The following is a 13,708-nucleotide window of genomic DNA, read 5'->3' on the forward strand; positions in this document are numbered from 1 at the left end:
CAGACAGACCAGTGCACAGGTGTGTTCTGTACCTTTAAATATCAACTCTTATATAAAAGAAAGAGATAAAATAGGAACACAAAAAAGCCCATAATCCTGTTAATGTCATAAAAAAAAAAAAAAGGTTTTGCCAAGAAGTATAAAATTCCTTGTTTCATGATTAAGGAGTTGTGTTCAGTGGTTTGAGTGTGTATTAATGGTCTCTTTTTTCATTAAAAAAAAAAAAAGAAAAACAAAAGAAAAAAGATGCTATCTGTATATCTTATCATGTCAAGTGACAGGCATCGTGTTATGATGACCTGCAGTTCATGTTTGCAAAACTCTGCCACATTTCTTCTGCCATCTTAAATTAAAAAGTCACCAGTGTCTAAAACATTTACATTGAAAGGCTTCACCAAATTGCATATTTTGACCTAATCAGAGTATACTTCTTTTCCTAGTCAGAGTGTAAAGGGCACGAAGGCTCCACAGAGCCTGAGCCAAGATACACGTTCCAAGAAGCCCATGGAGCCTGTACTGTGACACACACACACTGTGAGTGGAGGCACAATAATGCACAAGAACAGTTCCTTTGGGTAATTCATGTTTCCTGTATTTCTGGGAGAAACTCTCCCATACTCCTTCTCCTCCCTTCCCAGCTGCTTCAGTCCCTTGCTGAAAGGTAATACCACAAAATCCAGCCTTTGTTATCCAGTGGGAGAGCAGCAGTAAACAATTCAAGGACAATAGCCACCAGACATGTGGAAAACACTTCATTTTTACTGAATGGCCACAAAATCCTTTGCTAATTAGAGTTCCTGAATGTTGAAAATAACTATAACCTGCTTGCTTATTGTTGAAACCCCATGGTTTTTGTGGAATGGAAGATCTCTTTAGAAGCTTTTAAAAGATCCAGAAGTGTTTGGATTTGTTTTTTTTAATGACACTTCAGACTGGAGTACTGAAAAATACAGGTTAAGGGACAGCTCAGCACTGCCATGGGTAAATAATGACTTCATACTTTACATATCCAGTGACTTGTATGGCTTTTAAAAGTCTTTTGCGTTGTTCAGTCTCTTGGTTATTTGGCGGACCCCAGCAAACCCCCATTTCCAGCTCTGGGAGGGCTGTGTTAGCTCCTAGACTCCCGTTCCCCGCCCGCGGCACTTCGTGGCGGTTCCTCTCGCAGGCGCTGGCAGCCAGCGGGGACAGCCACCTGCGGCACCAGCCAGCGGGGACAGCCACCTGCGGCACAGCACGGCCCCTGCCAGCCTTTGGGGCCTCTGGAGCCAGGGGTGACAGCCACCTGCGGCACAGCACGGCCCCTGCCAGCCCGCCCTGCCAGCCTTTGGGGCCTCTAGAGCCGGGGGTGACAGCCACCTGCGGCACAGCACGGCCCCTGCCAGCCTTTGGGGCCTCTGGAGCCGGGGGTGACAGCCACCTGCGGCACAGCACGGCCCCTGCCAGCCTTTGGGGCCTCTGGAGCCGGGGGTGACAGCCACCTGCGGCACAGCACGGCCCCTGCCAGCCTTTGGGGCCTTTGGAGCCAGGGGTGACAGCCCGGAGCCACGATGACGGCCGGGGCATGAGGTTGGACCTTCCAAGGGGCTGTGGCACAGACAGCAGTGGCTCAGCCTGGCTCCTCGGCCGCACTGGAAGCAGACGGGATCCCGAGTGTATAAAAGTCCGCGAGGTCAGAGATGGTTTTGAGGAGATGGTTTTGAGAGGGGACGCGCTTTGACCCTCATTCCCTAGCGCGGGGGAAGCCTCGCACCGGCAGCGCTGTCCCGCCCCGGGGGCAGCGGCGGGAGGGCTGGGCGGTCTCCGGGGCGGGCGGCCCCGCTCGGGACCCGCCTCCCCTCCCGGGGCCGGGCGCCGAGCACCCTCCTCCTCCTCCCCCTGGCCCAGGCGGGGGCTGCCCGCGGCGCCGGGGCCACACAAAGCGGCGAGCGGCGGTGCCTCCGCGCCGCCCGTCCGGCGACAGCCGCGCCGGCCATGGAGCCGCCCGTGCCGCCGCCTCAGGAGCAGCCGCCGCGCCCGCGCTCGCACACGGTCACCACCACCAGCAGCTCCTTCACCGCCAACCTGTCGGCCAGCTCCAGCACCCTCGCCTACGACAGGGAGTTCCTGCGCACCGTGCCCGGGCTCCTCATGGTGACCGAGATTGTGAGTGCCCCGGGGGCGCGGAGGGGCGGGGGAGCCTCGGCCGGGACTGGGGTGAGGAGGGGTTGGGGTGTCCCTCAGCGCATCACCCCGTGCGGGTCCCTGCCCGCAGGTGAAGCGCGGGGGAAGGACGAGCCCGCGGAAGCAAGAGCGGCTCCGCGGCGGGGGCACAATTGTCCCGTCTGGAAACTGGAAAAGGAGCGCAGGGCACACGCGGTCTGCTCAGCCTCCCGTGGTATCTGCGGTATCATCTCGTCCCATAGCGGAAAGACGAGTTTTGGCAGACAGGGAGCTGAGTTTTGGAGACTTTTCTGTAACCACATTGGTTGTGTATGCTTTGCACTTGATAGCACACGAATAGTCATGATGTGAGAGTTTATTAAACAATTTATCTTTGTTTCCTAGGTCAAAAAAACCCCCATTTCCTTACATTCTTACTGCTTAGGTACACCTGTGCAGAGTAGGAGATGAACTGCTGCCTTTTGGGCTTGATAGTGAATTTTTTTTTTTTTTTTTTTTTTTTTTTTTTTTTTTTTTTTTTTTGCAGGTAGTCTATAAGGTGTAAATGAACATACAGAGGGCCAGGCAGTGCTAAATTCGGTCACTTGCCTTAGTGGTAGGCACTGAACAGCACAACGCCCGGATCCCACTGCAGGCCTGTGTGCCCTCAGTGTGTTGAGCCACAGATACTCAGCATCTCCTCTTAAAAATTACGTGTTTCATTCCATTCATCTACACTATTCATAATTAAGGGTCTTTAAAAGCTGGCTTCCCCAGCTAAGTTTTTGAGTTTCCTGTGTGAAGTTTTTGTTGTGCTGAAGCTTCAAGGATTAACTTATCAGATCACATTCGTTTTCAAGGCTTGAAAACACTGTGCTTCACCAGAGCAGTGGAATGGCTGTTGGTTTTGCTGACTTCAAAGTAAAAATAACCAGGCAAAGCTTCAGGCTGGTGTATGATGTGGGACCTCTGGAAGGAGCAGTGCCATTGGAGAGAGGATGCACACTGAGATGCCAGATTGCTGTGCACGCCGATAGTGATGAGACTGTGAGGTCAGAGCCTGCTCCCAGCTGGTGCCCTGTGTGCCAGTGTCTTTGGGAATTCTGTCGATCTCTGGTAGATAGGTGATTGTAGGCTTATTTTGGCTGTTAAATACAGGAGATGCTTCACCGTCAAAGCTGTGGTCGATCTGTGAATAAACAAGTCTTTGAAATAATAGCTGCTTTCTTTTCCACTCTTTTTCAGTTAGTAATTACAACGGAGTTATATACCTTTCTAGTACTTTATCTGAAGAGTGATCCCACTGTAGATTGTTACAGAGGTGCCCAAGGCTTTTCCAGAGCCCTGCTGGAATGTCATATATTCATCCTGGCTGTGAATACTGGATCAGCTGCACTCACATTGAGCTACATGACCACAGGGCATGGACAGGCTCTTGCTTACTCTTTGTTGGAAGTGTGCCTTCTAGTTTGTGTTGACAGGTGATGTCGTGCAGCTTACCTTTCTAAACAGTGATGATACTTTTTAGAGGGATTTTGTTTCCTCTCAGCCGTTCCTAACTCCTGGGATAATTGTAAAATGTGAAATGAGCAGTTCCTGGCCAACTCAAAGGAGCTAATAGAAGTCTCTAACGTAGATTAACTTTTACAGGCTTGCAATGGTGTATTTGAGAGAACAGAGTACAGTTCTGATATTAAGCTGAAAGGTGTAGGGCAGGTCCTACAGAAGTGGAGTACTGATAGATAGTGCCTTTAAGGAAATACTTCTAATTCTTAACTCGACTTATTTTAAAGCAGCTAGGGTAGCTGTTCTTCGGTGAAATTAAAGAAAAATATATCAGTGAAGACCTTTATATGGAATTAGTTGAAAGAACCCTAGTTACTAAAATCAAATAGTGAGTTTATATGTGTTTATATATATATATATATATATATATATATATATATTTGGCATTGGGTTTTGGTTAAACATTTTCCACCAGTTTGGTATGTTCTTTTTTTTTTTTTCCTGAGAGAAAATGTACTTTAACAGAGCATGACTAGAGATCCCAAGATCTCTACTTCAAAATTTGCTGTGCATATTCAGCAGTACTGGAGCTGTGTACCCTAAATCAGCCTGTTCTGATTGCTGTGCCTTGCCTGCACCAATTGGCCCTTCAGGATATTTCTGACCCTCAGTACTGATGCCCCAACTTATAGCATGATCCTTCTGCTAAGGATTTGCAAACCTGTAAATAAGACCAGCATGTAATTCAGTCTCAGGAGTTTGCAGCTGGTAGATCTTTTCCAGTCTAAACTCTGAGCTCTGAAGGACAGCTGCTGTGGTAGAAGCATCCCTTTGCTTCTGGTGCCCCTTCTCTGGGACACCTGTGACACGGACAGGGAAGAGGACTGTTTTTAGTCATATCTGCTATCTGTGTAGCTACTCATCTGCCAGATCCCATGTCCATGTTAAAGCTGAGCTAGGGGCATTAAACAATAGTGCTAAATGCTCCGAGAGTTTGCACTCTCAGAGTGGGGCTGCATAAATATTTGATTATTGCTGCTGTCAGTCAGCAATGTGCATGCAGCAAGAGGGGTGCAGTCTGTGTCTCCTGGCTCTGAAACTCTGCTGTCTTCCCTGTGTAGGCAAAGGGCAAATCTGTGTTATTCTTTGACCAAAGAGAATGGAAAAGCAGAAAGTTACCCCATAAATGAAACATTCCAGCCCCTTAAATGGAGGATCTTGATCAGGTTTTGCTCCCACGTCCCTGATTTGCATACTGTGAAGATGAATTAACTGCTGTGTGGGTTTCCATGTGTGCTGGTAACCAGCCTACATCTGCACTGAGGCTGTGGTTTAATGGCACAGTAAATTCAGCTTAACAGTTCCTACTAAGAGATTCTTTGTAGTCGTGCAAAGCACTGGTCTGCTATTAATTCAGTCTCCTGTTTCAAATTTGTTCAAAATGAGTTAGCTTTATAAAGACAGGTTTTATGATGGATCAGGTATTATCCATCCTTTATGTAGCTGCTTTAGAGCCTGTGTAAATGTGGGATGAGGCTGACTGTGCCTATTCAGCAGTAATGGAGTTATGTACCCAAACCTGGTTAATCTTAATTCTGTAATGCCTTTTGGTCTAGCACTGCATACATCCAGCATGAATGAGCTCAGAAATGCAGCCTGAAGTGTAGGCTAAATTACCTGGTGCTGACAGATTTCCATTGCCTTTGATGTCGGCTTCCATGACCAGAGCAGGTGCAAGGTTTCCTGCAACTCACTTGGAAAGAACTGGGGTCAGTTCATTTCAGTGGAAAGAGCAAAGTGGAAAATGCCACTGGGTTTCTGAGAGGCCTTTGGAAACTGGCATAAAACATAACTGGTGCATGGAAGGCTGGCCAAAGCACTTATATACAGAAGTAGTGGTGCTTGCTGGACAGGGCAAGGGGTTCTGACTCTGGAAACTTGCATTTACTGGCCTTAGTTGGCCATTGACTCTGCAGGTTAATTTATCTGCATCTCTCTAACTTCTCAGAATGTCTCATCCATTCATGGAATATGTGTACTAATCTTTGTAAGGAGCACTGAGATCCATTGGTGGAAAGTAGTACAGAAGATGTAAGTGGTGTTACACAGAGTCTTTAAATGAGAAAATGAGATGTCAATTGCCTGGGTTGACACTGAAGTAAAAATACATCATATAAAGTAATTGATACTGATTCCTACAGTGTAGCACCACCAGTCCCCCTGGAGGATTTACAGTTTCAAAATGAGCAAGTATAGCAATTTCTAGAGATATCTTTTGAGTGTTTCTTTTCTGTGAAATGATGGCCCAGAAAAGCTACATTTATCTTCCTGGGACTTTTATGGCCAAGAAAAATGATGGCAAGTGATACCTTCTCAGAGCTTTAAATCATCTTCTCAAGTCAAGCATTATGGATCACTTTGGGGAGGTGGAGAGTTTTGTGGTTGCTATGGATGTAGTTATAAAAATATTTACTTTCTAGCAGGATGACATTGATCTCTTCAGATTGTTGCTTCATACCAGTGTGTTGCTAGATGGAGCCTCTTGTAAAACTTGCACTACTGATTTTAAGGCTTGTGATGGCTATTTGACCTTGACAAAAACAAATACTTCTATAGCTTGGAAAGGTTTGGAACGTTGTTACTTTGCTGCTGCTGCACTGAGATCTTGTGATGGCATAAGTTTTAGTTAATTGTACTTACAGTTGCATTTCTTTATGCTGTTCCATGCACATTATTCTTTGAAATGCCCAGAATAAAATAGGTACTTGAAATAGAAGCCTGATAGGAATTCATTTACTTTATTAGCACCACATAAAATTGTGGTTCAAATTTATGTTTCTGGACAATAAAAATAATTTTGATCACTGGCTCATTATTCTTCTTCAAATGCTAGACCTTTGCAGGTTTAATTCATAAAGGAAATATTGTTGACTTTGTTTATTCTAGTAGACTGATGACCCTCAGAATATTAAATAGATATTGAAAGTTAGGTCAGATCTAAGATATTGAGGTTGCCAAAACCAGAACAACTGGAAATGTGCAAGTATTTGTTTGACAGACTTTTCACCTTTGTCTTTTTCCTGAGAGAAACAGTACAAACAGCATCAAACTCATCTACTGATATTCAAGTGTTAAATTAACTCAGCAATAAAGCCATATTAATGTTTAGAAAAACAGAAGTAATGCAGACGGGATGATCTACTGTGAGAAAGCTAAAATAAAAAATTCTACTAAAGCTCTCCTTGCATTTAGCTTTTTCTTTTAGTCATACAGCCTCTCTGACTGCAGTTCAAAGTTTTATGTGTATTTACCATCCTCCTGCCCTCCCATTTCTTGGAAAAGCTCAGAAGAATAGAGCAGAAACATGGAGGGAGTTCCAAAGAGCCTCTCTCCTCACCTGAGTGGCAGCAAGACTTTCTCTTCTTTCAGGAATAGTAGTGATGTTTTTCTTTTTTCTTATAATGTGATTTTTACTCCGATCATAGCATGTCTGCTTGCAAGTAGTTGACAACACTGAGCTACCTCCTGACATGTTGAATAAGTGCTTTGCCTGGAGGAGATGTATACAAGCACCGTCTTAATATTATTCACTTTGAATTACTGAATGGAAAAAACCAAATTCTGTAGTGACTAGTCAGTCACTTCATCCAGCAGCTTCATGCTCCTATGCATGAATAAGAAAAGACACAATACCAAGTCTCAGCTCTCTCCTTTGGTCTTGATCAGACAGAACTCTTGCTGAAGTCAGGTTTCAGTTCTGCCTTTTTTAGGTGCTGTTGTTTCACTGCTAACCCTTAGCTGTCTTTAGTGTACTGAATACACACATCTATATGATTTCCATCTTCCTTTAGGATCATATAGTTATTTTAAGTTCTGTTTCCTGTAAGGTCTTTGGTTTCCTGGACAAGATCAGGGTGTTTCCTTGGGAAGAGAGAACTGTTTGGGGGACACAAGAAAACAGAACCTTTTGAACGTGCTCCAAGTGATGATAGAAACAGTGTTAGGGCTAAAATGGTAGGAGGGTGAAAATGCCTCTTAAACTGAATGAAGATATTTTACCAAAGGTCAAAAATGCAAAATATTCCCAATACGTCAGAGTTAAGGTACAACACGTGTGAAATGTCTTTATCTCTTCATGAGAAGAATGCTTTAAAGTCATACTTAAACTTCTCCTTTGTTGTTGGGTGGATAGTGAATATAATACAAATCCAACCCCCCCCCCCCCCCAAACTCTAGAAATTATTTTTCTTTTGTGCCTGCAAAAATTCTTACGTGCACAAACTTATTTTTAAATAAATAAATAAATAAATAGATCATTTGGGGCTTCAGTGGCCTGTGTCTGTATGACAGTGAAATGTGCAGTCCTCCCATTATTCCTAATGGAATAGGCAGAGCTTCCCAGGTGCTTAGCTTTAGCATGATGCTGTGGCTGGGTGTGAGTCCTATGTGAGGGTAAATGCTGAGGGGGCCATCATGGTCTGAGGACAAAAGTCAATGATATAGTTGTAAAGAGACTGTGACTGCATTCCTGAAAATTGCCTTTTTCCAGATATGCACAAGAGTCCCAAATCCCTGGGTAATCATGCTATGGGAAGACAGTGATAATGCCAGATACCTGATAATGATGGAGACACCCGATGGTGCATTTTGTCCTAAAATTAATTCAGATCCTGGACTTGTCTGTGTCTCTTTTCTTTGTGGTTGTTCATTTGTTGTTCAGTTGGGATTGTTGGGATTTTTTTTTTCTCCCATTGTGTTATATTCTTTTTTTTTCTCTTTCTGCACTGTCATTCCTGCTTTTTGTTTGTAATTATTTATTATACTCTGTTAAGACCACAGATTAGAGGATCTTGAAGTGGTGTATGCCTATCTAAGAACCCCTGTTTTCCATGCAGTGTATGATGAAGAGGTGTATTTGTTGGCAGCATAGTCAGAATGTGAGCACAAAAAGGACACAGAAAGAAGTTGTCTATGGGTCACACCAGATTCTTGCAAAATCATTAATGGCCCCAGGTTTCTGAGTCCATTAACAAAATGCTACTTCCAGAGCAAAAGCAGATGCCTTTCACTCCCTGCCCTTTGGATGGGAGTACTCCTGTGTACCTGGGGAGCCCACTGATGTGTCTGCTCTGTTCCGTGCTCTGAACCTCCTGTGTAGTACCAACAGGCAGGGTTGGAGCAGAGGTGCCTGAAAGATTCTTCTTAAAAAGAAGAATCTCAAAACCACAGAAAAACTCCCTTGGGGACTCTGAACCCTTCAGAATGGGAAGTGTGGAGGGAATGATGATGTTTTGTTGTTGTTTGTTGATTGCCTTCTCATTCAGCCTACTGTTTTTTCCTATTCTCTTCTGGGAGTAACAGTGCCATATATTTAGTTTATAATGGTCATGCAGACATATATGCATATATATGTGTACACATACATTTATATATCTATAAATAGGTTTTAGCTTCATTTTACTTTGGATAAAGTACATATTGTATTGTGTGATATTTCTGCACTTTTTCCCCTTTGAATTCCAGAAAAACAGCAGAAAGTGTGTCCTTACAAAGAGGACCTAGCTCTTTTTTTTTTTTAGTGTCAAACAGCAAATAGCTTTTAGCATCCATCAGGCCTTTGGCAAGGTAGTTCTGTTCCTGTGGCCTGAGCCAGTTCCCCATGGAAGCGGCTGGCACTAATTCACCTGCCTCTGAAAGGATCAGATCAGGTATAAGGCTCTTGAAACTCCAGTGAAGGAGGGACTGAGTAAGGAAAGAATCAAGTCACTGCTTTCAGTGGCACCTGGGACTGGTCCAAGGAAAGTTTAGTGTCATGCTTATGTTAATGAACTTAAAGAGGCTGAGCTCTTGGTTCTACACACATTAATAAGCTATCCAGGCTTTGCCAGACCTCTTCACTGCACAGGCTTGGATCAGTCCTGGGTGTGACTGCATTTTTGCCAAGCTAGGGAACAATACTGAGTGTTTACACTGACCATTTTTGCAAGCTATGGGTGTGCAGATGACACTGATTCAAGCACAGGTTTGCTGAGAGAAAAATCTTCAGAGCAAAGCAAAACCAGTTTCAACAAATTGGTATTGTTAGAGGCATGCAGTTTGTTCTGGGCAGCCACAATGTTTCTGGTCTCATTTAAGATGTGATAAAACCAGATTTTGTAGAACTGAGACAAAGTAAGTAGGTGTGGTAATAATCAGTAAGGTGTCAGTCTCTGGATATATCATAATCTAGTTATGAAGAATAAGTAAATTGCAAACATCCCAAGCAGGATCCTGGAAAGAGGCCATGTGGGAAAAGCAGCCTTTCTGATCATACTCTGGTAATCACTTCTGGTCTTTGACTGGTAGCCTAATGTGCACAACTTGAAAGGAAATCTGTCAAGAACCTCTGCTTTATACCAGAAAATAAGAACAGTTTGTATCATTAGCTTTAAATGTGGCTGCCGTGTCCAGGCCTGAATTTAAATAAATTCAAGGTGACACTGTCTTTGCACAGATCCATTTATTTAGCCTCAAAGTTGTGCAGCTGCTAACAGGCTCCCTTTTTTTAAATCTTTCTTGGCTTTCTTCTTTTTTTTCTTCTTTTTTTTTCTTTTTTTTTCTTTTTTTTTTTTCCTGTCTGTCCCTTTAATATATATTTTCGCATAGGTTCTCTGCATTCAACAATAATGCTATTCCAAAGGCCTCAGCTCATATGGCAGGTAATAGCTGAATGGGGCAGCATGGTTTTGAGACAACTGTAGGTGAAACTTAAAAACTGAGACAGTGTTGCAGGCAGGAATTCAGCACTGAGGGACAGTGGAAGAGGTTAAAAAAATGATCCTCTATCAAAAGGAAAACATCTACAATGTACCTTTAAAATGACACTTCAGCTGATAACATCAGCCTTGGTTGCGCCCAGCCAGAGACAGCCACTGCAGGGCAGACTGACAAGGATCAGGCGAGAAGGTGAGTCTGTGGTGATTGCCTGTTACTACTGCTGTAGGTTGGAAAGCATAAACAAATGCACAATTGTCCTTTTACAGGATCAGGACACAACTATGATACATGCTGGGGAGAGTGATGCTATAATTCAGTCCTTTGTGGGGAAAAAAGACCAAAAAATGACAGCATTTGTGCTGATTTGGTTGTAGTTTAATTTATAAACGGTGAGGTACCTTGCTATCAGGAACCCCATGTGCTGTTTCAAAGAGCTTGCATGTGTATAGGTGCTTAATAATTAACAATTTAAAAACATTATTATGTTATTAAGGTCCTGGAAATTAAGCACCAAAATTAGTTTCACCTGGCAGTGTTGGTTTTGTATTGAATTGTGTGCAGGTCCTGGAATCCAGTCAAAACCTGCTTGATTGTGGTTTTTTTATCAAGAAACTTCTGTCATGGTCATTGCACAGAAGAGCTTTTCTAGGCGTGACTGGGATATTGTGCACACAGCATTGGAGGAAGTCATGTTGTGAGTAAGGAAAGGGATTATTCAAAGGGAGAGGATGGTCTCCTGGCTAATTGCTTCCTTGGAAAACTTGATTTTTATCTTCTCCTTCAACCACAATATTCCTATGGGATGCTAGACAAGGCAAGTAAGCCCTACATTTCAGTGTGTTCACTCTACTCCTTGTTTTCTGAATCCCCAGCTTTGGGTCTGAGTTGCAGAAAAAGCAATTATTCTCAGATGTGTCTGAAAGTCAGTAGGAGCTCTGTGTTCTGAAGATGCAAAATGCAGTGCCGTAATAAATGCCGTGGGAAAAGAGTTTTCCAGAAATTTGGCAAGAATTGGCTTTTGACTCTAATTTTAGTGCACTGTCTAAAATTAGGATAGCATACTACTCTATCTCAGAGATGTGTTTAATAGTTTATTGATGGACTTGTGGGGCAACACAGATAACACAGTGTTTTTCAAGAGCCCAAATGCAAAGCTGAATTGCAGTTCTGCAGGCCATGCAAGTAAACAGGCAGAAAGCAAAATAAGGGGAAGCATTAGTTCTGAAGGAGGTTTTCCCTTTTGTTACTGCATGCAGGTAGTGGTGTGGAGAAGGGGAAAGTATATGGTCAGAAAATTATAGGCTATAGCATAATGTATATTTAACCAAGGATAGAATTAAGATGTGTGAAGAACTCGTTTCTGGAAGTGTTGCATAGTTAGCTGCAAGTATTTCAACATGTTTGTCCCTCTCTCTTGTCCACCCCTCTGCCTCTGTCCCAAGTCCTAATTTCCCATCTCTCTCTGCGGTGGGTTTGGTTTGGTTTTGTCTCCCTGCCTCATTTCTTCAAGCCCTCTTGTCCAGCAGCTCCAGGCAACTTGCCAAAGGCCTGCTTTGCATGATTTTCATCTGCTCTTCTTCAGGCTTGACAGAGAAAATCAATGTAGAAAATGCAGCTCCTACACAAAAAATTTGGGGAAATGTTGTTTTAGGAGAGGAGATGTTGGGCAACTGAAAGAACAGGCTCTGAGACATCCATGTATGAGACATCCATCTTTAATGGTTTCATAAAGCTGTGGGTGGACAAAGCTATGAAAAATGCCATAGTATTTTAGAACAATATTAGAAATACTGATAGTGATACAGTGATTTAGGAGGTTGTTGGTGAATATTGTGACATGTTTAGTTCTTGCATTCATCCAGAATGCAACTTTTTCTAAAACAAAAGGCATAAAGCAGGCTGGACAGAGCTGGATTTTTTGATACCAACTACAATCTTGTGGTGATCTCAGTGAAAGATGAAAAAGGCTGAAAAGCTCTTCAATATAAGAGATTCAGGCTGCATGGAAAAACAAGATCCCTGCTGGAATTTCTGATTGATGCTTCAAGGCCTCTCTATGTGCATAAGCCATGTTCGTTGGACTGTGCAATGCAGTCGTAACAGTTACTGTCAACAGTCATTGCTAGTTGGCCTCCAAGCTGAAAATATTTTCCCTTCCCCATGTTGGTACTAAGATATAGCACAGTACAAATCAATACATTAATTAGTGTTCTTTTTATTTCTCTTAATGCATGGGAAGGAGTTTGGATGCCAAATAAAATTCAAACTTGACAGAAAGACAATTGTCATTGGGAAACTACTATATTTAATTTTGGAAAACCACAATCCTTATTTTGCTCTTTTGAGTACATTTTTATATTGCTGGGACTTAACTTTAAAAGGCAGTGTGCAAGAGGAAAGTAATGACCTACTTGAAGAGATGGTTCCTCTTGTGGTGTGTTTTCTGCTTGAAATATGAGCATCCATGTAAAGATGTATAAAAATAATTTTGAACGTACAAAGCAGGCCAGTGGAACTGTAATTTAATGATGGAACTTGCTGTGAGCGAAACAGTGATTAACAGCTTATATGTTACTAGGTACAATTTCATTGTTGCATTTGATATAGTGAAAGGATTTTCTGTTTAACTTCTCAGCAAAAATGGTAGGAATCTTACCCAGGAGAATGAGGTTTCCAGGCAGTTTTTTTTCAAACTGGGGATTTCTTCCTAGACTTTGGCAATCATGAAACGTGACCAGACGCTTGTACAAAGAACTTGACATTCTCTTTATGCAGTAACAGACAACTATCTAGCAAATGTTTGCTTGAAGTAAGCAAGTCTAGATAATGTGTTAAAGGTGAGATGGGGTCTCTTGTAAAGTGTTTTACCAGCTCAAGTTAAAATTAAACTGAGTACACAGCAACAAATGAAAAGGAATTCTCTAAGGTTGGTTACATCTAATTTTCACTCTCTTGTTAAGCTGTACAGTGTAATGCTAGTCCTGGGTGGGGGGGGGGGGGAGAAAAAACACAAACCCAAAGAAAAATCCCTCTCGCCCCAAAAAACCTCCAAAAAAAAACCCCAACCCACTCTATACTATGTCTGAAGTAATTTTCACTCTAAAATCTTAGCTTAATTTCAAAATGCCTCTTCAATTTAGGTCTCAGTTTAAAAAAATGGCAGAAAAGTGAACTTAAAAAGAACACTTTATTTTGACTTGTGTTGGTTGGTGTTTCTGTAGATTACATATTGCATGAACAATGTACACGAGCAAGAAGATGTGTCGCAGACATCTTTCATGAAAAATCCTTTCTTAGGATTTTT

At 42.8% G+C, this 13,708-nt stretch overlaps 1 protein-coding gene across 2 annotated transcripts in view; it reads left to right on the forward strand.

Annotated features, from left to right (window-relative positions):
- Positions 1 to 1,934: 1,934 nt before the first annotated feature.
- CMTM8 (CKLF like MARVEL transmembrane domain containing 8) overlaps positions 1,935 to 13,708 on the forward strand; it is a 35,408-nt gene continuing 23,634 nt past the window's right edge. For both annotated transcript variants that reach the window (XM_036406524.2, XM_054515851.1), the window contains exon 1: positions 1,935 to 2,145. In XM_036406524.2, the coding sequence (XP_036262417.1) occupies positions 1,975 to 2,145 (171 nt within the window). In that variant the 5' untranslated portion in view covers positions 1,935 to 1,974. The remainder of the gene's footprint in view (positions 2,146 to 13,708) is intronic.

This window comes from Molothrus ater, chromosome 1 (assembly GCF_012460135.2).
Source record: "Molothrus ater isolate BHLD 08-10-18 breed brown headed cowbird chromosome 1, BPBGC_Mater_1.1, whole genome shotgun sequence".
Taxonomy (NCBI): Eukaryota; Metazoa; Chordata; class Aves; order Passeriformes; family Icteridae; genus Molothrus; species Molothrus ater.